The 25,426-nt window shown below is 44.2% G+C and overlaps 1 protein-coding gene across 4 annotated transcripts in view; it reads left to right on the forward strand.

Moving 5' to 3' along the window:
* Positions 1-25,426, forward strand: part of Adamts9 (ADAM metallopeptidase with thrombospondin type 1 motif 9) — a 166,882-nt gene that overhangs the window by 97,444 nt on the left and 44,012 nt on the right. Inside the window, exons 29-30 of one of the 4 annotated variants that reach the window (XM_087904481.1) lie at positions 14,368-14,535; positions 21,177-21,350. The exons of 1 other annotated variant lie outside the window; for it this stretch is intronic. In XM_087904481.1, coding sequence (XP_087760607.1) covers positions 14,368-14,535; positions 21,177-21,350 — 342 coding nt within the window. The remainder of the gene's footprint in view (positions 1-14,367; positions 14,536-21,176; positions 21,351-25,426) is intronic. 2 more of the 4 variants (XM_087904483.1, XM_087904482.1) reach the window with 2 other exon arrangements.

Raw genomic sequence — 25,426 nt, forward strand, 5'->3', positions numbered from 1 at the left:
GGCAGAATTTGACTTTTCATGTTTTTATAAGCACTGGGTCACTGACCCTCAACATTTCCAAATGTACTCGATACCAAATCCCTACTTTTGTGTCAGTAAAGTCTTTGAGGTTGTTCAGTTACTCTCCTCTTCTCTGGGAAGAGAAAGGTTGTCTTGCACAGATGGCCAAGTTTTCGCTACTTTGTGACTTTGGGACATTAGTTATGTCTCAGTTGTGTTTTTAATTCATTGGAGAAAACTATTCAAAGGATCAGTTATTCAAGATGTATGACTTTGACTTTTTCTGTACATGAATTTCTGGGAAAGCGAGTTTCTGAGTTCCATCCCTCCAGACGAACACATTTTTCTCTTTGCAAATCCTTGCTGTTTTAGCAGATGGCAAATGCTATATATCTGCCGGTCCTCCACCCATGCCACAAATACAGACAAATAGACTCAGATTGGAAGGTGTGATTCTGAGGTCATAGAGGCAGAGAACATTGTAGGCCATGGATTTCTTGGATCCAAAAGGAAAATCGTATTCCTTCTCTTTTTTAAAAAAGGTCACAAATATAACCAAAACTCCAGACCCTCAAATGCCTACTAACTTCACAGTTCACACTTAAGAATTATACAAACGCGTTACAAAACTATCAGAGGGGCTGGAGAGATGGATCTTTGGTTAAGAGCACTTGCTGCTTTTCCAGAGAACCTGAATTTGGTTCCCAGCACCCAAATCAAGCAGTCCACAACTTCCTGTAACTCCAGCTTTGGGGTATCTAACACCCTCTTGTAGTCTCCATAGTCATCAGCAAACAGCTGACACACATTCACTTAAACACACACACACACATACAAGTAAATAAAATCTAAAAATAAATCTTTGTGAAAATCATCACAAATTCTCTTATGTTTTTAGTAAGTCTGTGATTTTGTGCTGGGCACACTCTCCACTCTCCTCAGCTACATGGGGCCCCAGGTCTGTGTGTGGCGACCCTGCCAAAGTGCCACCAAAGCTGGGATGCTAGCTAGCTAAAATAGTCAGCTTTTAGGGAAAAGCAAATAAAACAAACCCCAGGTACTGCCATTAACCTAAGGAATTGCATGACGGGGTTTAACATGTAATGAAACAGTGCATCCCCATCCCTCCCCCACACCCCAAATTTAAACACTTTGATGGAAGACTGGAGAAAACCAGACATTCATATTTGACTCCCCAAGAGATAAATGAATGCCATTTTCTACAATTAAATTGAACCTGAAGTTGTTAATGGACTATGCCAAACAAACACTTTAAATTAAGGTTAGAAGGATCTAGGAAGTAGCTCAGTAGGTGAAGTGTTGGCCTAGCGTGCACAGAGCCCTGGTCTCCAGTCCTGATACTGTATGAACTGGCCACAGCTCAACACTCAGGATGTATACACAGAAGAATCGGGAGCTTAAGGTTATCCTCAGCTATCCAGGAAGTTCAAGACCAGCCTGGGATACATGCGACCATGTCTCAAATTCATTTATTCATTCATTTTAAACATCAGAATTTTGACCTTTGAGTCCATATAACCTTGCCAGTAATTCAAGGTTAGGGATATAACGTGCAGATTTTCCCTAAAAACGGTGAGCAATGAAGCCACTTGAAAGTCATACTTGCTTGATTTAATCCATTCCCAAACAGTCTCCATTCGGCAACCCATTGGCTGCCACTTCTTGACTTGGCACGCTAGGTCCCCATCTGTAGTTGATCAGATGGTTTAGACTGGGATGGAGAAACAATTACAAAGACACCCAAATCTTGTGTGTTACACCCATCACTGATAATGCCACACGTAATCCTGCAGAATACATTTGATTAAGCCCATCGTGCAGGTAGGAAAACTGCGACACCAGAAAGTTAAATACATTCTCAAGATCATGTATCAGACAGCTTTGGATGAAGGTCTGATGGAGTCCAGAGATCTGAGTTTTGAGCTGACTCAAATCTTCCATTGAAAGTTCCATTAAGGCGAAAAGCACCCCTTGCCAGGTGAAAAGGTTTAGCCCTACTTCTGCTTTTGAAAATTCCTTGAGGCTGATTCTTTGATATCTGAAGGTTCCCCAAGTGAGTTTTAGCCAGGACTTATTTTTCTCCATTTTACTTATCACTGGTTGAGGGAAGCTGAACATTTGCATTGTTTGAACTGGATCTTTTTTTACACTTCACTTGCTTTAATAAAGCTATCTAGGGACCTTGGAAATTGGAATTGGTCACCCAGCATTCTCTGAGCACTGACTTTGACATGACTTCATTTTCCCCTGACTATTAACAGCACTCTGGCAGGCTGAGGATTCATTCCTGTGTCTGTCCTGGAAACAAAAGATGTCTGTCTTTCTGGACATGGCCTCATCATAACATCTGGAGAATTAGGACCTTGCCAAATAGATAGGTGTGCTGGTGGCATCTTATCAGGAGCCGGTAGACACAAGCCTAGGATTCACTCCACACAATTCACAGTGGAGTGAACTGGGCTCCCTGTTAACTTCCTAGTCCTGCATAAACCTCTATGGTCCTAAAAGAAAACATACTTTTTAAAAGGCCAGTCATAAATGGGACCATACTGTTCTGGAATCAATGTGGAAGTTTTCAGATTTTTGCGCATAGGTTCTCAGACAGAATGGAAATAGAAATTACCTGGCCCTGAAAGACATGCTTTGCTTTCTTCTCCTCCTCCCCCTCCTTCCTCTTCTTCTTCTTCCTCCTCCCCTCATCCTCCTCTTCCTCTTCCTCCCCCTCCTTCACCTCCTCACCCCTCCTCTTGATCCTCTTACGGAGACAGTCTCATGTATGCCAGGCTCACCTTGAACTCCCTATGTACCAAGAGAATTACGGGTCTATCACCAGACCTGCTTTTATCCGATGCTGTGATCAAGCATCGGATTTCATGCATACTAGGAGAGCTCTCTACCACTGAAACCGCATCCCTAGCTCTTGCCTATTGAAATATATATATACATATATATATATATATATATATGTATATATATATTTCTACCTGGAAAATCAGAAGTCATCGTCTGTTACTTCCTTCTTCCCCTCCCTTCCTTCCTTTCTTTCTTCTTAATTATCATTGCTGTTGTTTGAGACAGGTTCTCATTATGTAACCCAGGCTGGCCTTGAATTTAGGATGACCCTCCTGTCTGGGATTCCTGAATGCCAGGATTACAGACCGCACGTGCCACCACTTTGAGCTAGAGCTGAACTTTCAGTGCTTGCCTAGCATTTGAGGGTAGCACAGTGCTGAGTTTCTAGTTTCTGCCTTTTGCTGTTTGTTTGATATTACAATCGCAGATAAGCTTTCTCTTAGTTGTCCCTTATACTGTACTCAGCTTTATAGTTGTGAATTAAATATTAAACCACAAGGTAATTAGTCAGTTTGGAGCAGAATGGACACAAGAGTTTAGAGATAACAATTGCTATTTATTTGTCCTTAAACTGAGCATTGTGAAAAAGTGGGCTTATTACTTCAGTGTCCTTGGGATAAATGGCTGTAGCTTAGGTACCATTTAAGCTTGCATTCATTTGTGTACTGTATAATTATTTGGGAGTTTTCCATACTCCAGACATGTTTTTAGCCACTAGGGATTGAACAGAACACACACACTATTGTGCACATGAGCGCGCGCGCACACACACACACACACACACACATACATACACAGTCTCAAAAATTAAATATGTATATTCTAAGTGAGGGAAGCCTATAAGTAACAGCAACATAAAGACTAGAATAGAGATTTTGAAAGAAAGTGATAAAAATTATAGGTAAAACTCGATTAAGGGAGAAAGAGTAGGGATCAGCATGGAATAGGAGAAGGAAACTATTGTTTTAAGAACTGAAGATGTCTCCGATAATCTCCATTTGACATAGATAAGGGAAAATACAAAAGAAAACCAAGTGGCATCCAGAAACAGGATGCTTCTGGGGCAGGAGTGGGCTGCATTTGGTGATTCAGAGAGGCCAGGGGAGCTGAAACAGAGGAAGTAGAGACAGGATATAGGAATAACGGAGGGAATAGGGGGCGGGGAGATAAATTGTGGTGTGAGCAGAGGGAGGCAAGGGTTAGATCCCTGAGAGAGAGATAAGACGCCCCTAGGGTGGGATGGTGTGGGCTGAACAGGAGCATGGGTTTATTTTAAAAGGTTGACTCTGGCTTCTGAATTCAAGGAAGGAAGCAGGGGTACCCCTTTCTAGGAAGCCATGCGGTGACTGACGTGACAACAGTGGCAGAATGAGGACGGCAGTGGCTTAGATAACTGTGGCCACAGGAACGATGAGGAGACATGGGGGGCTCCTGAGATGTTTCTGAGCTAGAGCTAAAATTAGCTGAAAGTCTGGATGTAGCATACAAAAGACATAATGGAGTCAAGTCACTCCAAGTTTTATGGACTAGGAAAATGGAAATAAGGTGTTCCTATTGTTTAAAATGGAACTATCTATAGGAGGAACAGATGCGTGGCAAGATAAGAGAACTTCTGTTGGGAACCTATTCATTTGAGATGCGTGTTTGACATGCGTGTTTGCTGTGATTTCACAACTCTGCCGATCACCAGTGCAAGTAGACATTTGCAAACACTGTTAGATGTCTTTAGTCGTATAACAGAGGGAAGCATGGCACTTACCAAACCAGATCCTTCTTCCTTAGCCTTTGGATACCCTCTCCAATAAATCCTAGAGTAGTCCTGCAATAATTTCAATTTGTAAAACAAAACCAAATAAATTAAACATAATTCTTCCTAATGTCAAGTCATTTATTGTGCGTATATGTCAGTCTTGATTTCTTCGCCTCTCATCCCGTCTCAGTGGTATTGTTGAGACATTTCTTTACCAAAATGTGGGCAGGAGGAGGAAATGAGGAAAGAGATAAAGGATTTGAATAAAGCATGTTGGAAAGAATGAAATGCTGTTTGCTCTCTCAGTAGGGCAGTGTGAAGCTGGATGAGCCTCCGATGCAATTCATGTTTAAAATGACCTTTTGTCCATCTGTTCAGACACCGATCTCTGCAAACAGGCTCAAATATTTATGCATACCTCACTTCTGGGGTGGGCTTAGTATCCACCCAAAGGTCACTTGGTTACCTAGGCTGCTTCCTAAAAAGTAGGGGTTATTTTTCAGTTCTCCCTTGGTATCATAAGGGTTTGGGGGGAGATCCAAAACCCCTTGCTGGAAACCCTATGTTCTGTAGACAGAGAAGTTTCATTTCCTTTATAAAAAAATAGTGTACTGTTGCTATACAACCTGTAAATGTCTTCCATAATACTTTAAATCAATGTAAATGCCCTGCAGATATTTCTGTGCTATTTAGGGAACAATAACAAGAAAAAGTTTCTACATGGTAAGTGCAGGTGTAATTTATTTTTCCCCAGATATTTTTGATCTGAGACTGGTTGAATCGGTGGACTCAGAGTCCAAGGACATAGGGGGCCACCTGTGTGGTCTATTTTACAGCTGCTTCATATAAATAAAGAAAGATGTTCCCTCTACACCAAAGGAGAAAGGGGGAAAGGGTCAGACAGACTGAGAAAGCAGTGTAGGCCGGAGGAGACAAAATGCAAAGCACAGTGCTGCCGTGTCTTCTAGATGACTGATCGGCGCATGGCTAGAGAGGGATGCAGTTCAGCAGGCACACACCACGGCCGAGAGACAAACTGATGAATTGCTTTCCTACAGAAGCATTCCTGGTGGTGACTGAAGCTTCCCAGACCTTGGATACTAACACAGGTCACATCAAGTGGGACTGCCAAGGCTTGACAGCTGCTAACTGACAACCATTTCCAGATGGCCTTGATCCCTCCCATCCAAACCCTTGTTCACAGTCCACCACTTTCATGTTTCAAGAAATTTTGGTTACTATTCCCACCAACCCTAGCTTGCCTATTAGTTACTGACTCGGACCCTTCTTATTTTTCTCCCTTTTGGGTATGTGTGTGTGTGGCATGCAGGAACGTGGGTATGAGTATTCAAACGTGTGGGTACATGTGCCTGCATGCACTCCTGCACAGATGTGCACATGTACAGAGTTCCCAGTCTTCTGCTTTGGCCCTCCACTTTATTCATTGAACCGGGGTCTCTCAGATGAACCCAGAACTCTCCAATACAGCTAGTCTTAGAGAGCCAGCTTGCCCTGCCTCCTCCTTCTGAGCCACAGGTGACCACCAAGCCCAACTCACATTTACACAGAGCTGGGGTTTTAAATACCAGTTCTCATGTTTATATCGCGAGTGTTTTAACCCCTGAGCCACCTCCCAGTCTGCTTCTCAGACACTTCTTCACTTACCATTCAACTATCCGATTAAGGATTTGGGGGCTTGTGTCTCACCCACTACCCTCTTTTTCTTCCAGCTTGTTCCGGACTTTTCCTGTAGGCAGGGTGGGTCCTTAAACCATCATCATCAATCCTTCCCTGAAAAACACCAGCATCCTTACTGTCTTTAAGCCAGGTTACAACTAGCCATAATGGGTAGCCTGGAGAAGGACAGCAGAGCTACAAAACTGGGCAGTGGCCTTGGGCATGGGGAATGACAGGGTACGGGTACATAAAGAGGATCAGGCCTGGCAGTGGAACATACCTCATACCTTCAAAGCACCATTTAGCTATGATAGAATTCACCTGATACCATATTTTCAGATCTTCATGGGTTTTGTGTCTCTCTTGTTGAGAAGAAAAATCTGTGACAATCACATTCTTGTAGATCAAAATGTATAGCAGTTTGGATTTTCAGATCGTCTGATTTCATGTGCTATTGTGTTTAGTGTTAAAAGACATTTCTTCCTCTAGTACGAACTAGCTACACCATAAGAATGAGGGTGGAGAGGGGAAGCTGGGGAACCCTGTGTGTGCCTCCTGACTCTTGGAGGACTGTTGGATCACAGGCATGAGCCCTTCTTGCTGTCTGTCTCCCTTTAGTTGCCTGGCCCTGGCATCTCTCTTGTTGGGAGAGGTCACCTACTTGGCCTCAAAACTAACAGATGTTTTGAAGTGTGGCCCAACAGTTGACATGTGAATCACGGTTCCTTTCCTTAGATCTTTTTGGCAGTTAGCATAAACAGATGGGCTAATGCTATGGGGTGGGGTAAGGCCAAGAATGAGAGGATGGCCCAGTGCCCCTTCCGGCTGGGATGATTGTGTCTTCCATATCAGCTTTCTTCTGCATGGTTCCCTGGCAACCTCATGCCTTCTGGGGTCCTTACCATGCTAATATGTGCCAGAGTAGTCCTAGCCATCAAGCAAGCCTGTCAACGCTGGCTTTGCACCCTGGAACCACAGCTCTTATTTCCTACTGAAACTCTCTTTTCCTGTTCAATGTTTTGGTTCTTGACAACGGGAAGAAACGACTCCCACATGAGCGTGAACAGGAAGGCAGTGGATATATATTTAGTGATAGTTGTTTCTGATGCTAATTCTGTACTGAGGCTATCTGATATAACAACATCCCAAAGGCCAGGGGAAGCAGAAATGTGGATGGAGGTGAAAAGGATAAGAAAGTGATGAGCAGAAAAGGTGCATGGCCTCAGATATGGAGCCCATGTTTCTTACTGTGGTGCAAAGAGACCGTATGAAACGGAATAATCTAGAGAGGAGCAAAGGGAGTAGCAAAGGTGTTTTTAGCACGCATGTCTGCTCTGTAGATTTCTCTGTGCTCTTTAGAAAGGAAGCCCTTCACACTTTCACACTCCTGGAATTTTGCCAAAGTCCTGTCTTCACCGGTCAGCATCTCTTAAAATGTCATCTTAGGTTATATAAGTTGACAAATATTTTCCCTAAAATGCTACTGTTTTGAAGGCATATTTAGAGACATCCAAGAAGACTTCATTGGATTGAAAATAATGGTGATAATAGCAAATCCGTGCTATTTTCATGTTGTCTGCCCAAAAGACGAAGAGTTTTGTGTGCGTCGTCCCCTTGAGTTGTCACGTAGCAGCGTTTCTCAGAGGTACCGTGACTGTCTTATCTTAGCGGAGGACAAGTCTAAGCCAAGGGGAGTTATGTGTCCCCAGTAGCAGGGTGTTACAATGGCACTGTGGTATCAGCTGATGTCTGCCTGACTTCAAACCCTCTGTTGCAGTTGGAGCAAGGTGAACCCCTTGTGACCGCTGTCATGTCCTGCTTTGACTCCCACGCACAGCCTCCTCTTAGACTCTGTTCTTTTCTGGCTTCGTGGACCCACTCTGACTCTTGTTCGTATTGGCGCCGGGTGTCCCTCACAGTCAGAAGAGTGTATTTGTTGACTTTTGCTCCACCCTTCATGCTAACTGTAGATGATTTGCCTCACTGGCAGAGCAAAGAGCCAGGACCTGGTTAGCCATGGTCCTGGGCCACAGCCCTCCAGTGTGGCTAATATTTGATGGTTTCCTCTTCTGACTATCAAAACTATATGTGTGCCTTTCTTTCTGCATTACCTTAAATGTGTCGTCTCGTGTCTTCCCAAGCCTTGACTCTGAAATCAAGAGCTGGACTGGATCATCTTCATGATGGCTCACATTTCAAATTTTTGAGAAACTGACCCTCCGTGAATTGAGAGCCCATAACTTAAACAGCCTATAGCCTTTCGTCTATAACCACGCCAAGACCCTTTCAGAAGTCAACGAAACGATACTTCACTGCAGGGCACTAGGCAGGTCCCAAAGGGTTAACATACCTCAAAATGGTCAAGAGAGAAGCAGGGTGTGCTTTCAGCTAAGGGGCAATGTGGGCTTGTATTTATGTGATTGTTTCTGTTTTTTATAATGCCTTCAGTTTCCCAAGTGTTGACGATACTCTGAAAAGATGCTGGAGTCAGAACTACTAGCAAAGCTTAGGTACTCTCTTTTTAGGGGGCAGAGTTATTAGAGGACTCTGAAGGAGTCTTGCAAGGCATTTCTAGAAGGTCCTCATGTCTAGGCATTTCCACAAGGAGGTAGAAGTGAACGCTCATCTGGCTTACCCAGCTCCTAGTCTCAGGGGAGGTGCACATGCTGTATTTAAATTAGCTTGACTCTGCTACTTCCCAGTTTTGTGACCTTGGGTAAGTGATGGTGCTCTTAGACCCTCAGCATCATTGTCTATATAAAAGACCCCTAATACCTGAGCCACATGTTTCTTCGGAATTAAATGAGAGAAGCTAATGTACTTTAGCCCCGTGTCCTGTTCATATTAACAATTAAATAGGAGATGCCTAATCTAGTGGTTAGTAATTATGGACAAAGTTTATCTTTGGGTGGTTTTTTTGAATCTTCATTTATAGCAAATTAGTTCAGCAGTAGCACCGAGAGATTCTAAGGGGTTCTTCCTTTATGAATATAATATGTCGCTTATGGTGTTATTCTATGATGGCTATAGCTTTACTGTGTTCATTCAATTTATAAATGTGTTCTGAGTGGCTATAGTGCACAGAGAAATAAATGTAAAATTGTGAACCATAGTTACTCTCTACTGTCTTTTCCCATATTCCACATGGTTCTCTAGGCCTGCTGCTCATCAGACTTTGAAACTGTGACCTCAGGTCTGGAGCCTTGTATTTGCATTGTTTCTACGGTGGAACAACAGTTCTAGGCAGTTGACTCTTGGGCACTGTTCACTTTACTTGTTGCTGTATTGGCAATGGCAGGTCTGAGCCTTGCCCCTGTCATTGCATCCTGTCTGGTGGCATACCTTCTGGGTGACATTTAACTTTGTTTCGCTAAAGGCAAAAATGAAGCTAGAATCAAAACCTTCTTGTTAGGACCAGTAATGTTAATGGAATGGTTTATGTATTATTTTCAAATTCTGTAGAATCAGAAAAAGAAAGTGATAAATACAGTGTGTAACTAGAACTCTATCCACCTGCCTCAGAATGGTGTTAGCCATCTGACTGCCAGAATCACTTAGACTAGTCTCACCCTGCTGCTAACAGGCCCCAGTTCATGACATTCTCTTGGCCTTCCAAACCTTGTTATTTTCTACCCGAAATTAGTCAATTCTGGGCTTAGAAATACCTATGAGTTGATCAGAATCCCTCACTATACACTTCACATAGTCACAACCTCATCTGCCAAGACTGCAAATCAGCAGTGCAGACACTGAGCCAGGGCTGTCATCCTGGATCACTCACTAACCCGCATCTTTCAGACATCTGGGACAGTTAGTTCCACCAGTCCTGACCTACAGCCCCCCCAGACCTGAAACCTTCAAGCTCCACCCACATACTCCTATTCCCTAAGCACACCTGACCCCCACCCTCTTCTTCTTACCTCCACATCCCCCTCTTCTGCCTCCTGGGTTCTTTGTGATCAACTTGCCAAGTCCGTGTAGAACTCCATCGTCATGGCTACGTCCGCATCCTCAGCGATGGCACAGCCCGGAGAATTCCTTCTCTTTTGGTATTCAGCCCTTCTCAGTCAGGCACGTGCACCAGGGTTGTGTTCCGACTTCTCGATGATTAAGGAACCATGACCCTTAGCACAAGTGAAAAGACGAATACAAGGATCCCCCTAAGACCAGCGCCCGGGCACCAGACCCACATCCATCCTCATAGACAGAGCTACTTCGCTAGAGAGCTTAAGCCTCAGGAAGAAACGAAGAACACACTGCCTTCATCCTGAGTTTCATTCCCCCCAGTGGAATTGAAATGCAAGGATTTCAGATTTTAGACCTTAGTGAGTGTAAGGTGTCAGCACGTCTGAACACTGCCCAGCTGGAACACACTCATTGAATGGCCTCACAGAAACAGGCTCGCAATCCCAGGCATTCAGCTGGCTGACCTTGGTGCTTCTGAGTACCAAGCAGTGGTTATGTTGTTCAGAGTCTTGCTCAAATTTGGAGGGGGAGGAGGGGAAGAATCAATCTCTTAAATAAGTTGAGTCATTTTCCAAAAAAAGTATTACTGGCACACCCAGAGGCTACTTCAGCTGCAAAATGTAAGGAATTAAATGTTCCCAGGAGCAAGAACTTTCAGATATGTAGCCAATAAATAACAAATACTGGATGACGTACTAGATATAACAGCCATGTCTTGGTGACGCAGGTTGATGTAAATGTCGTCTTTGCCTGGGAAAAGACTGGGAATGATCAGATGGAATTCTCCCCTGAAATGTCAGAGCTGGAACCTGTCTTTATTTGACTCTCACAGTGACGGCTCCTTTATGAAGTCATAATAGACCCATTAATAAGCCTGTTAGATTGGAGTATTTCTATGAACAGCTGCTTTTCTTCCGTGGTAATTTAGTAAACATTAAACGGAGAGCGTCTGCTGTCAGTTGACACCTTGAGGGTTTCCTAATCACTTTGAGATCTTAATAATTCCAGGCAAATAGTGTGGTGAATCATGCCTAAGTCTTGCATTCTTCTTTTCTCTTGACATTTGCATTCCAGTCCCCTCAAAGAAAATGCACATGAAAATGGGCAGAGGGCAGCTAATCTATGTATCGAAGGCATTACACTTAGATCGTTCATCACTGGCTTGCTGGCAATAGACACTAGTGGATTGGTGGCCCGCCTCAAATTAGTTATTGACAGCAAGATTCTTGATCACTTATTTTTTTCATAGCACTGTTATTTTTCCCATCAGAAATATTTTTCTTTGTACTGGAACAGCATGTGTGACACTGTATCTGAAGCATCATGGTTGTACTGCTGGGCAAATATCACTTGATTTGGCTCTGGTAACAGTACCCATCTCTATTATTGAACTATGCTGGGAAGTTGGGATGCCTAACCTTGTACCTAATGTACAAGTCTTAGGGCAAATAACATCTTAGGGCAGTGGCTGACACATGGTGAATGTGAGAACGTTGAGTCTTTTCTAATTCTGACTCTGGAGATCATTGCCTACTTTTAGACTATGTCTTCTAATGACCCTGGCACATTATTAACTGCCTCATGATTCTCTTTTCCTACTTCCCATTGAGGGCTGGCTTCTTTGGACAGCTTGCATACTGAAATGACTATTCCTCAGGATATATTTGCTCTATGTTCATTGTCTATTTGATGAGCCAAAAAGAAAGAAAGAAAGAAAGAAAAACCCTAGTTTTTTACTCTAATCAAGCAAATGTTACCACCCACTGTTTCCTACGCTTTCTCTCAGACCCACTTCCTACAGATGAAATCTCTCACCTCTTAGTGCTTTGCTCCAGTGTGGACCATCTCTTAAAATGGTAGCAAATGTTGTCACCGTCGGTTCAGTTGCCCAAACCAGAAATCTGAATGTCACATTTGCCCTTTTCCCTAAGGTACCTTCTTCCTACTTAAAAAAAGAAAATGCAACCTTAACCTACCAACTCTCCCCACCCAAACCTCTCATACACTCCTCCAAGCTGCCGCCGCCTTGCTAGCACAAATATGCTGACTTCCTTCGTGGTTCCTCATTTCCACTCACCCTGTCTTCATATCTAGTACTTGACTCGGTAATCAAAGGAGAAGTTTTGAAATAAAAATTAGATAATTCCTTCCCCCGAATTAAGGCTCCTCAGAGATTTCCCATCGCGTGCCAAATATAATTAATTCAATCTCGTTTTTATGACCCAGCAGCTCGGCTAGTGTAGCCCTGTGGAAGACCACAGGGAGCCCTCCTCTAATCGCTGGAGCTTAAGTGTTTCTTAAGAATTCAGCTCATGAATATTCATATATAGGACCTACGTTTGTCATCTCTCGAGCAACGTTAATTTCTATTACTTGTCTATGAGGTCCCTGAGGTCAAGGACTATGTCAATTTTGTTCTCCTGGCATCTCCAGTGTGTCCTATAATTTCTAACACATGGTATGTACAAAATAGATGTTTTGTTCATTAAGCAAATGAACTTATCCCAAATCGTAATTATGACCTCATCTTTTCTTGTTGAAGTAATCCTTAAAAATTATGGACTGGTGACTTACAATAGGCAGTATCTTTGTTCAAGTCTTTAGCCATTCTCTGAAACTGAAGTCCTAAGAACCTCGTCACAAGAAGCCTTTGAAAAGAATCCTCAGTGTTCTATATGAATCCAAACTCTGTAGGTTAACTGTCACAGGCTTTGTTTGGGTACAGACCTTCTGCTCGCTCTTTCCAAATTGTAAAATATGACAATTTTCAAAATAACTACTCCAAATCATATATTCATGAATATTTCACATCTTGAAGTAAAAAGTTAAAGCCAAATGTGTTAATATACATATTTTAAATTTCTCTATCAGTTCAGTTGAAACTCTTATAATGGTTTGTTTTTAACAGAAAAACATGTTTGGCACATGTATGAATGCTATAACTTTGAGGATGTCTGGTAATAATGATAAAATTAGTATTAGGCTCCTTGTTTGACATGGAGCTGTTTGTCTATTAGGGCATCAAAGGGCACTCTGGTAACTTAAGCCAAAAAATAACAAAGTTATTGGGGAAATAAGAAACACGAAGTCAAGAAAAATGTAATGTAAAGTCTATTTTCATTGAGACTTTACATTTTAGTCTTCTTTCTTAAATTTACCCCCCTCTAGAAAATACGGAGAGTAAATTTAGGTAAATTTATATTGGGAAATAAAATGTCTTTAAAGACCTGAGTCACCAGTTTAGGGTGACTGTAGTAAGGACTCCGTAATTGCTAATGAGGCCTTGGATGTTGAATGTCTCGGTGCGTCCATTGGGGCCAGCCTCTTGCCTGTTCTACGAGAAGCTGTCACATCAAATTCTTGTCCAGACTCCGTGGGCACTTTGATTCCTAAACCTTTCTGAGAAACCTAATCTGAAATCAAAGTCAAGTTTCTTAGATGTGGTCAGACAAGGTCACATTTAAAACAGCTGAGTGAACCCAGAGATCAAAGTTGAAAGGTAATGCCTCCCTCCTGAAGTTGGCACCGACTTACCCACCAGTGAACCTTTCAGGCTTTTTTCCTGCCTTTTTCACCTCTTTCCAATGGGCTGGGAAAATGAGAGATTTTTCACTTAAAGAAATAGCTTGAGGGTTTCCTTAAATACGATCTTTAAAAAAATTAAACACAGTCATGTTGGAAATGCACTTTAGACCAATCAGTGAGTCAGGAGACATCCTACCGAAAATGTACTTTAGTGTTCTGTAGTGGGGCTTCCCTCAAGGAAAAAAAAGCCATAGTAATTTCAGATCATGGGGTTTTCAGGTTAAATTGTTATGATCCTCCCATGCCGCTATATTCACGAACATGCCACACAGGGCCGCTGCTACTATAATGCATGGGGTTTTTTGGTTTTTGTTTTTTGTTTTTTTCCATTGCTACCTTTCTTCCTTGTAAGGCTTTGAATTATTCTCCAGATAGCGCTGGAAAGAAGGGGGTAATGATAACTCTCACAGACGTGATCTTATCGTCACATTACACTTTTGGGGCTTTTTATTTTTTACTCAAAGTCACTGTGATTAAAAAAACAACAACAACCTTGCCATTGCTTTATATTGCAGTGTTCTGTCTCTTGTGGTCGAGGGCATAAACAACGAAATGTTTACTGCTTGGCAAAAGATGGAAGCCATGTAGAGAGCGATTACTGTAAGCACCTTACTAAGCCACATGCGCACAGAAGGTGCCGAGGAGGACGGTGCCCCAGATGGAAGGCTGGCGCATGGAGTCAGGTGAGCAATGCTTCTCCTCTACCCAAACGCTCCCTTCTGTTCAGCCCCATGCCTGATACCAGCACGTTCTCTCACGTTTTTTCTGTGTTGTTCTCATCTTACAAACCAGGAAGAATCTTCACCTGGGCAGCCTGGGTGGCCTTGGACAAGTGACCTCAGTCCCCAGAGCTTTGGCTGTCCCTGAGTGGTGCAGTTGTGAGGTTGAATCTCACACGGTGATAAACAGCAGGTGGTATAAGGCAGACTAGTCCTTCCATACTGGCTGGTGGCCACTTAGGAAAGCCCAGCGTAGGTTGCACTGGGGTGAACTGTTGTCACCTGACCGAAACTGAGGCTCAGTTTACCTTGGTGATCTTCAAAATGCTTTCTTATGACTGTCCTGGCTTACCTCACAGAAAGAACCTATGAGAGGGAGGGCGTAGTTGGAATTACTGTGTCAGGGGATATCCATCTATCGCAGGGGAGGCACGAAGGCATGGCAGCTGGCAGAGCGCAGACTGTGAGTCAGCATTTTGGGGCGCAGCTGTTCACATCTTGGCAGGCCAGGAAGCAGAGAGATAGGGCTAAATCTGTCTGGGACCGATCTGTAACCCTCAAAGGCAACTCCAATGACCTATCTCTCCAGTAGTTAAACTTCCCATCCCAAAGGTACCACAACCCCTTAAAACAGTGCCACTGTTTGTGAAGTAAGATGACCCTGTGGGACAATTCACACAAACCAGAGCAATGTCAATATAAAATACTAGCCAATCTCTCTCTCTGCCTGTTTGCTTCTTCACAACTGTGGCTGATGACATGAAGGGAGAGCGTTATATCATTTTGTAGCTGTGTAAGATTGGGTGATTTGTTTGACCTTCCTGGGTCTATTTCATGTGGTTCTTAAGAGGGTTTGAGCTCTGTCTTTCTGCTTCCTGACCTGCCAATGATCTGCAGCCGAGGGCTTTGCTCAGGGGGGCCTGAATACAGTAGACTTTCAAGAGCGATGTTTTGTTTGGATGAGAGTGATATATGTAGGCTCTAAAAGGGGAAGAGAACAGGAACCTAGGGCATCTTGGTGAACCTGCAAAAGCAACTTTAAAAGCTTGGCGAATTGAAGTCTCTTGTACATAATCGTTAGAATAGGTCTCACAACCCCCACTGTATGTAGCTTTCTCATTGTGGTTTAAGGTACTTTCTTGAGAGTAACAAGATTCAATATCTTCGAAAACATCCTGTGCTTACTGCTGAGCCTTCTCTCTGGACATCACATTCAGCAGGCGCTCTCCAGTGGTCTCATTCTCTGACACGGTGGTGACTCGTGCCCATGACTCCTAGGGATCAGTAGAAACTAGGCTCAAGGTGGGTGGCCTTGGGAAGAATTCTTCCAGCTTTGGATGCAGCCGCATTAACACCGGAAAAGCTGAGGGTTTTCCACTTTAGTGTCCTAGTGGGAATCCCTCTAGAAATCTGGGTGTTCCTTGAATGTCCTTTCAATGACATCACTGTTCTCTGTACAGTATTCCTCTTTACAAAAGAATCAGCGTAGCGCAGCGCTCCCCAGCCCAGTTGCCTTATCCCTCTCGAGCCTTGTGTCATAAAGAAACATCTGGGTTTTGCTTGTTGGCTTTAATTTGGCAATCAAAGAATCAGCACTCTGGCTTCCTCTGGCTTCTGGCGGGGATCATGTTCAAGGCAGTGTGTCATACTTGTCACCCCCTTAATGGTTTCTAAGTGGCCATTATCATCTTTTGACTTCCAGCCCTTTTGTTTTTGGAGCTATTCAGTCCATGCGAAGCCTGCAGCTACCATTATTTAAGATGCCACACTAATTAGGGTGTCCTCTCGTAGACTTTCATGCTCTGGTACCCTTCATTCTGTTCCTTGGCCTTTTCTTATCTACTTATCTAATGCATTTTCCCCAGAATATTAAGCTCAGGGCATGTAAGCACCCTACGTCTTAAAGGCAAATTTCTTCACTGAAGGGATGAATGAGAGAATCGTTTGCTCTTTATTGGTAAACACAGACTGAGTTTTACTACAATATCCAGGAGAAGTCTAAAATTGGTTATAACACTAGGATGGTTAGGCCTAAAGACTTTGTTTGTTTGTTTGTTTGTTTAGCAAACATAGATTAAAAAGTATTATCAAAATGCCTCCCTAGAAAGAAACCCACCTGTTCAAGACAATCACTCAGGATTCATTGGTAGGGGTAAATTATAAGAAGGAGAAAGACCTGAACATCGCTAGAGCCACTGACTGATGTAGAAAGATGATCTGCATGATGAAGGATTATCAGCTTGCTAATTATCCCGTGGTAAACAAGAATATTCCGAAGGCAATGACATTAGCAAAAGTAATGAGCGCTCACTTACTGCAGTATTTAAGTTTTATATCTGGCCTCTCTGTTTCCTGCTAACAGCTATACCCCAGTCATCTTGTCTTCAAGGTATGAAGAATAATTAGAACAGTTTTTCATCATGTCAGAATGTCTGATGAGAAGACACACTGAAAGTTGGCACAGGACTCTCCCATGCTTAATAATCCTTCCCCAGTGCAGTGTTTTGAGATGGAAAGTGATGGCTTCATTTCTGTGTCCTTCGAAATCTGGAAGCTGTAGAGAAAGTTTACTTAAAAAACGATCCTCACTAAAGTCTTAAAGGGTTTCTTTTTCCCTCAAACATTCATGTCTAATTTGTTTGGATGATCTTGACCAAGAGCTAAGGGATGCTGATGAAATTTTAAGACAAAAGTTGCCGTTGGGGTCTTGAGTCAGCCTACGCGGTGAAGGCGTGGTGCTCTCTTGGGGCCAAAGCCTTCCAGAGCAGAGTTTGCCAGGATTATGCCAGTCCTCTAGGAAGCCCTCTCCCCTTCTCTAAAATGATGGGGAAAGACGTATCGGGTTGAAAGTAATACTTCCTTCATTCATCAGTCCAGTTCACTCGTCATCACTCCTGAGCCACCGGCCTTCTTCTCAGCTTAACACCTTTTGGGTCAGGAGGGGCCTTCCAAACTGTGATGGCTTGATTTCCTTCCTTACCGACGTCATATGGAACAGAATGCTATAAAGCCGTGGTGCCTTGGAGTCATAGGAATTAATTTTCAAGTGATCTCTGTCTGCAAATGTAGAAATGAAACTGGCAGATTGCCCTGAGAGTCAGCCGCCGTTCTTGAGGTTGACTTTTCCTGTAGTAGGAAGGAAGGCAGCCTGATTGTGGTGCTGGCTGTGGGAGCATCTCCCGTGGTTTCTGGAAACAGTGGTAAATATGCAGCTTGTGCCCTTTGGGGAATTAAGGAAATGATCCTATGAGTGGCGGTGAGAAAGTGTTGCTTTAACGCTTTCTGTGCTCTTGGTTCTTTAGGGTTTTAGGTTAGCCATGCAATGGTGCATGCACCATTGCCTGGGTGTGAGCTTCCCGCCCAGCTTTCGCTGGTCTAGTTTAAAGCGTTGCCTCATGGTGGCGCTGGGTTTTAAAATTAGGATCCCAGTTCTAATCCACAGCGGCATTGCCACATTGCCTTGCCAAGTTTGATTTTGATTCGAATTCTGTTTTTCGTTCTCCTTCAGCTAAGGTAATTGTCTCTGTTCTTCATTTTATTTATTTGTGGACTGTCTATTGAAAAGGCTTATTAGGAAATAAACATTATTTTATAGGAGATGCTTAGTACACTGCTAGTGACCCAACAAGAGGTGATTCTGTGCCACATGAGACAATTAGCAATGTCTGGAGATAAACGAAGAACACGCCCAAGCGTCTACAGCACTCAGAGCATCCCCTGCAACAAAGAAGCACATTGCTGAGACGCTTATATAGAACCCAGCCTACGGGATGCACTTGGTGAAAGTCTAGCGGCTGGTGTTATAATTTATCAGAATTGATTTATACACCTATTTTCAAGTTAGTTCCCACCTTAAAATAAATGGTACCATTGTAATATTAGAAGAAATTGTGTGTGGGTGGAAAAATCCTTTCTAGTTTTTCAAGTGTCTGTTGATTCCCCAAACATGAGGAATTTCACAGAGTTTTTTTTTGTCTGTTTGTTAGCTTTGTTCTTTAAATCTACATTAGTGTCAAGTTCTGCTTAAGCCAGTGAAGTTCTACTGTCTGGCTTCACACAGCAGGGAACTAAAAGAGAGGGAGCCTGGCTCCCAGCTCAGCAGTCCAGCAGGAAAACATGTCCTTTCACACTCTTTCAAACAGCCTGGCCTGCCAAGATGATGGGAGGGGCACGTTGTAAGGGCAAGCAGATGTCCTCTGCCTTGGAACTAAAAAGTTGACTGAGCCTAACCAGATCCAGGATCGTGCTGAGGACATTCTACTGTTGGGTTTTTTCCTCAGGGATTCTGCACAAGTCTCTCAGAATTTATCAAAAAAGCGGCTGTCTCTACATATAAATTGTTGTCTTTCATGGACCAGCGCAGGAGAATGAAACATGGTTGTAGCATACCTCATTCTGCGCAGATATGACAACTGCATTATCTGGAAAGGCAGGGTTTGCTCTTCACTCTTCATTGAAGGCATGGTGATAGTTTTTAATTAATAAACGATCATTTCAAAGTTGCCTTCAATTTTATGATAATCAGAAGCCAGAACAACATACTATATGATAAAAATTTCCTGCGCCCCACTAGTCTTATGCAGAATTATGAAACATTGTAAGGAATGATTATTAAAACCGTAGCTACTGGTGACTCTTAGTACCTTCCCTTCGCCACACTTTGGAGTTTGGGGGCCTTGGGAAATAGCTCAGCAGGAAAACACATGCTCTGCCAGCATGAGTTTCGATTCCTGGCATCCAGGTCAGAATCTGAGCGCACACCCTTTGTAGTCCCATTGCAAGGGAGGCAGAGCTGAAAGGTCTCCGGTGCTTGTTGGCCAGCCAGTGTAAGCTGTGAGCTCTGTGTCCAGGGAAAGACCCTTCCTCAACGAATAGGGTGGAGAATTTCTGGAGACCATACCCCACATTGACGACGGACCATCATACACATGCCTGCAGACAACTAAGGAGTTTCATTTATTCAACAGCCACATTAGTGCTCAAAGCTCTAAAGATCTTTCCCATCTTCTCTGTCGTGAAAACATGCTGTGACTTTTCAACTTATATCAGCTTTGCATCCAATCCCAGTGTGCTTCCATTATTAACCTCTTTTTATTTCTGGTTGCACATTGTTCTAGATGCGGACTCTTGGATTTGAGAGTCCAGATTCGACTATCCAGAACTCTTGGGTTGTCGTCGATGGCATTTGAATGCTTCTGTCACTTACTGGGTGACTCTGCTCCCAGTCTTTTCCGGTACCGCCAGTGTGAAGCATAACTCACGTAGACCCTGTGAACATTAAGTGGCTGTTGTCTGGAGACAAAGCCACTTGTGGCATTTAAGAGTCTTTGCCTTCTCCCAGAACATAATGACTTTAAAGTCTGGTTTCTTGTGGGTCACAAGCTCATTCAATTCAATTAATCCAATTAAACCCAAACAATAGCAGCAATGTTGGGACAAAGCATTGTCTTCGACTTGCTTTGATGTGAGCTCGAGCCTCTTCCCCTGGCATAGATTTTTCTGAAACAATAGGATTTCACAAGCTGCCTTCTAAGTAGAAGCTTAGCTGCAGAAGCATCCACTTGGGTGTACATCTTGACAGAATTTCCATCATTTGCAGAGCACCTTGAATTTTCCTACCAGTAAATCAGACAAGCGTGCAATCGCAGTAAAGAGCCTGGTTCTGTTCTAAGAAAAGACTTCCTCTCGGCTCTAAGGCATGAATGTCTGATAACTTTGCTTTCTCAGCACCCGGCAAATTAATAGAGATTGAGTTATACCCCCCAAATTGCTAATAACCTGTAATAACTAAGTGCATTATTATGCAGTTCTTTCTAATCAAAGGTTGCCTTTGGTTTCTGACTGCCAAAACCTTAATAAAGACAATAATTCTTGGCTTGCCCATAAGTGAGATTATGCAACCAGCAATGAGGAAACCATTAAAAAATTAATTTAGGAGAAAGTTAATTCGTGTTTTGCAACTTGGTCAACAAAATGTTTCATCATGATTAATGGGAATTTTTCAAGGACTGAAAACATTAAGCCTGGGGAAATTATTTTTCCTTATTAGCTTTTATTCTTCATCTATTCATTTGAGATTATAAGTAGGCAGAGATTCTTAAGTGAATTCCACAATTTAAACAAACAAACAACAAGTAAAGCAATGTTCTGTCTCCAGAAATAGAAACTAGAAAGAACCTAAAGAGGCTGGAGAGTATCATTCTACTTGTATGGCCTTAATCATCAACGGTTGGTTCTCTGCGGCTTGGACTCTAGAACTGCCTCTCCGTTTTCACAAGCCATACACCTTCCAGGCTACAGAAGTCATGCACAGTTTTTGTTTGTTTGTTTCAGTGTGGTAGTGTTACTTCTGGGCTGGGCCATTTCCCCATGGTCTCTCTATCCTCTGCCATCCCTACTTGGGTCTCCTGCTCCCGCTCCAGCATTGGCAGTGAGTTTCCAGCTTTTAGACACGACCTTGGTGTCCCCCTCCTTGGGAATGAGAAAGCATTTTGACTGCTGTGAAAATCATTGGATTAAGAAAGCATTGCCCTCCTCTGCGACCCACCCCTTCCCGCCCTCCAGCACGAGCCCAAGTGCCTACTTACCATCCTGTGTCTTCTCAGTGCTCTGTGTCCTGTGGCCAAGGCGTGCAGCAGAGGCATGTGGGCTGTCAGATCGGGACACACAAAACAGCCAGAGAGAGTGAGTGCAGCCCATACACCAGACCAGAGTCGGAGCGTGTCTGCCAAGCCTCGCCATGTCCTCTCTACACTTGGAGGGCAGAGCAATGGCAAGAAGTAAGTAGAGCCATGAAGTAAGTGCACACCTGCCTGCCTGTCGCTCCGCCCCCTTGTCAGAATCATATCCGCACCCTATGGAGCCAGCAAAGCCATTGAGCACAGTGGCATTGCTGGCTCCTTCCCAAAAAGTCTGCTGTCAGCCTCTAGGCAACTCCTGTGTATATCTCCATGTTTTCTTAAAGGTTCCAGAGCTGTCTTCACTGAAAGTGTGTGTGTGTGTGTGTGTGTGTGTGTGTGTTGGGGGAGGGGAGCTTTAACATGCCTTTGGTCAAGAGTATAAACATAGGTACAACCTTCACAGGAGGGGAGATGGGAGGAATATTTTAATATGTCAGTTTGGATTTGGTTGTTCTGTGTTAATTTAAATAGCTATAAACTGCAAGTCCCAACCCTTGAGGTAAAACCTAGGCTTTGTTTTCCTTCTTTCTGTGGCATTGACTGTCGGGGAGCACAGATGAGCACTCATGAGAAACACTCATTAATTAGTATAGGACTTCCAACAGTTTCAACAATAGGCGAAGTCCAAAGAACTGTCGAGTTAATACAAGAATAGGCCAGACTTGTTTTTCCTTCACTCCACAAGTTAATGCTTGACTAAAGCAGATGCTGAAGTATTCGTTGCTGGAAAGTCGAGTTGCTGGGAGGTGGGGGCGGGGGGGAAGGGGGATGTAAGACATTAGAAGAAGGCAACCTGAGTTTGCAGAACAGAATGCTAGATTGTAGTAAGAGGGAAACAGAACTGGGAAGTAAACGTAGGAATGAAATCAAACATGCACCCTGCGTCAGCGGGGAGATGAAGGACTCACCTGCACTGAGAGTTGGCTTTTAACTCAAGGCAGTGTGGTTGGGAGGTCACCGTTCTGCACTTGGTACTGCACTGGGGGCTTCTGTCCGTCATCTCACGTTATCTACTGACAGCTGAATGAGGTGAGAATTGGCATCACCCCTTTTGTCAGGTGGTAAAACTAAGGCTCAGACAGACTTCGCCGGGAGTCCAAGTGTCCCACATCTAGCTCCTGGAGGCAGCCACACATGATGCTGTCTGTTCTCGTCAGTCTTTGGGATTTTCCCACTGTATTCTGCTCCCCTGGGATCAGTGTCCCAGCCCTGCGCTTCCCTGTGGTGAATCCTTTCCTTGCCACAGTGATTCTTTAGGAATTCTTCCTTCTCTATTGGTCTAGTCTAGGTTGCTCATTTTCCTTCTGGACTTTTCTCGGCTTCTGTCAGATAGTATCAGGAAGAATACCTAAGGCAGTTAAATTTCAGATCATCTGAGCTGGAGCCAGATACGTTATCTGTCAGGAACTCGGATGCTTAGAATAATATCAGTGTAGTCCCTATCTCAGCTCTGCCATCAGTGGCCCCGTGACTCAGAACAAGAATCCTTCTATCTCCGAGCCTTGGCTTGCCTCCCGGAGAATGGGACTGTTAGGGTTTGTAGAGTTGTTTTGAGGAACTGGGAAAGGCCACTTATCTGTTCTCAGCTCCAGTCCTGGGAGGACTGGCGGCATCAGGTAGAGAAGAGGTTACCTCGCCTCCCTGATAAAACTTGCCACTGTCTTTGGAATTCTTACCTCAGACCTGTGTCTGCCTAGATTCTCCTCCTCACGCCGAACTCTACCCCGTGTCCCTGTTCCAAAGACCAGGAAGTGAGAAAGGGTTCCCGGGTGAATCAAAGCTAACTGCCTACCCTGTAGCCAGCGTGTGGGAGCTCAAGAGCCAACCACGGAGAGTATAAACCCCGGTCCCAATTCCTTCTGATTTCCTTAGGGTAGAAAACCGCACCAGAGACACGTCCAGAAACTTCTGTCTCTGCATGTGCTGTGCAGAGAGCTTTTGAAATCCTTCCTCAAATGTTGCTATCAAGCTCCACATAAAAAGACCAGAGTGGTGGCGCTCGCCTATAATCCCAGCACTCAGGAGGCAGAGGCAGGTGGATCCCTATGAGTTCCAGGCCAGCTAAGGATATATACTGAGACCCTGTCTTGGAGGAGGAGGAACAGGACGAGGACAATGACTTGTGGCCTAGTGGGGCTTGTATTTAGGAAATTCAGCAGAGACTAACCATAGTCATGGAGTGAATGGGCTCTGTAAATGCTAAGAAACCAGGTACCCAGCTTTACCATTCCTCTACTGTGCTTTCCTGTAGGCCCAAGGAGGAGAGTTTTAAGGGGCGCCAGGTGGTAAGGATGGCTGTAGACCCATAAGGAGCACAGAGTGGGAAAGTGGAGTCCACCGTAGCAGAGGAGAGAGAGGCCCCATCAGAGCCTTTGTGTTTCCCACTCGCAAGGCACAGTGGGAGCCTACTCGAGATGTTCGCACGGCGTCAGGGCTTAGAGGGAAGGTTGAAAACCACTAGGCAGCTGTTTTAAATGACCACGTCAGGGACGCCACAGCCTCAGCCATGCTCTCGTTAACCAGTAAGTTGGTGCTCAGTGCAGCGCTTCCCAGCCCCCCCCCCCCCGCCCCGTCACTCTCCTCCCCTCCTGTGTAGCTCTGCTCTCTTCCCACGGGCTCTCACCCAGCTGCCAGCTGACCCCATCTCGTTCCTGTGCGGGCTTGCAGTCTAGGGACAACACAAGACTTAAGGTTGGTGACAAACATCAGCACAGCCTCCCAGCCAATCAAATGGGACACACCTGAGCTTCATCTCCCAGAAGTGTCTTTCTTTCCTAGCAGGCCTTGGCAACCTCTTCTTGTCCTGTTTGCCTTTTGTCTACGCATGCCCACCTTTTGCTCCCCCTTTGTATACTATTAAGACTCAGTAGGTTGTTGTCAAGATGAATTTCCTGCTAGGGCCGTGAGCAAAGTCAGCCCTCTCTCCCTAAGAAATGACCAGGGCATTGGAAATGAGAAGCACGGCTTTTGAGTGTTCATCTGCAGTGGTTATCTGGGCTATTTTATCAAGCCGCAAGGATTGTGAACTGCGCAATCTCGGGGAGTGCTTTTCCTGTAGCGTCCAACGTGAGAAGCGCTTCCCTGGGAATTAACTAGTTCAGAGGTCCCACACTGGAAATATGAAACACAGTAGAACATAATGTTTACTAAGCAATGAAAGTGGCATTTAGTGAGTATTTTACATGAAGTAACCTATTGAACTATCTCCTTGACTCTTTGATGCAGTCATGTTTTATCCCATTAATTTGAAGAAACGAGACCTTAAGGGTAGGTTAATCGATCAAAGGTCTTGAATGAAAGGCTCGAATTGGAGGCCCAGGAGCCTGGCCTCTAGAACACAAACTGAGCGTTTCTATCCTTGGTTCCTCAGGTCAGCATGTCCCTCACCCGAGTTATTTCATTCCCTTCTTAGTGGTGTCATAGCCTTTTCCTGGATAGTTGGTCTCCATGTATTGCTCGCTTTCCCGGGTTGCATTCCCGCCTTCTTCTAAAGTCACACTCCTCTGTGCACTTGGGCAACTCTGACCTACAAATGGTAGGAAGGCTCTGGTGTTGGCACCCCTCTGCTCAGAGCGATGCCTTTGGCTATGCCAGGGAAAGAGTGGCAGCTGTTTAAGATGGGGGGCTTTGTTTTCCAGCATTTAGTATAGTCCCCACAGGACACAGGATACCAGTGTGTGGTTGGATTTAGGGACAGAGGAACAAAAGCTGGTGTGGGGAGCAGGGGTGGGGGTGAGTGGGGGTGGGTGGGCCAGGCCTGCCTGCCTCCTCAGCTGAAGAATAAAGACATTCCAGTGTCTTCCGGAACAATGTTCCTTAGCCAATGTTCCTTCTGGAAGGGCAGCGGCTGTGTTTTCTTGTCACAAGGCCATGAACATGCTGTGACTTTGCAGAACTGCCTGGCCTGTTGCTGTTTGTCCAGAACAGGAACTGGGGCCTCTCTAGCGCACATTTCAAATTTAAGAGCATTTATTACGCTCGGCTGTAGAACGAGTCCCAAGTTCATCTCCTTAGAATAGAACCGTTGGAATGAGCAGCAATTCCTTGGTCAGATGAGTGATAAGATTTTCATGGCGTTTACAGCAAGGAGTAGAAAGAGCTTGTGTTCAGAGTTAGCCCTTAACCCTTTTGTATCCATTACCTTATTCGCTTATTAAACCGTATGTGTCAATCAC

Source organism: Myodes glareolus, chromosome 3 (genome assembly GCF_982192425.1).
Source record: "Myodes glareolus chromosome 3, mMyoGla1.1, whole genome shotgun sequence".
NCBI classification, from domain to species: domain Eukaryota; kingdom Metazoa; phylum Chordata; class Mammalia; order Rodentia; family Cricetidae; genus Myodes; species Myodes glareolus.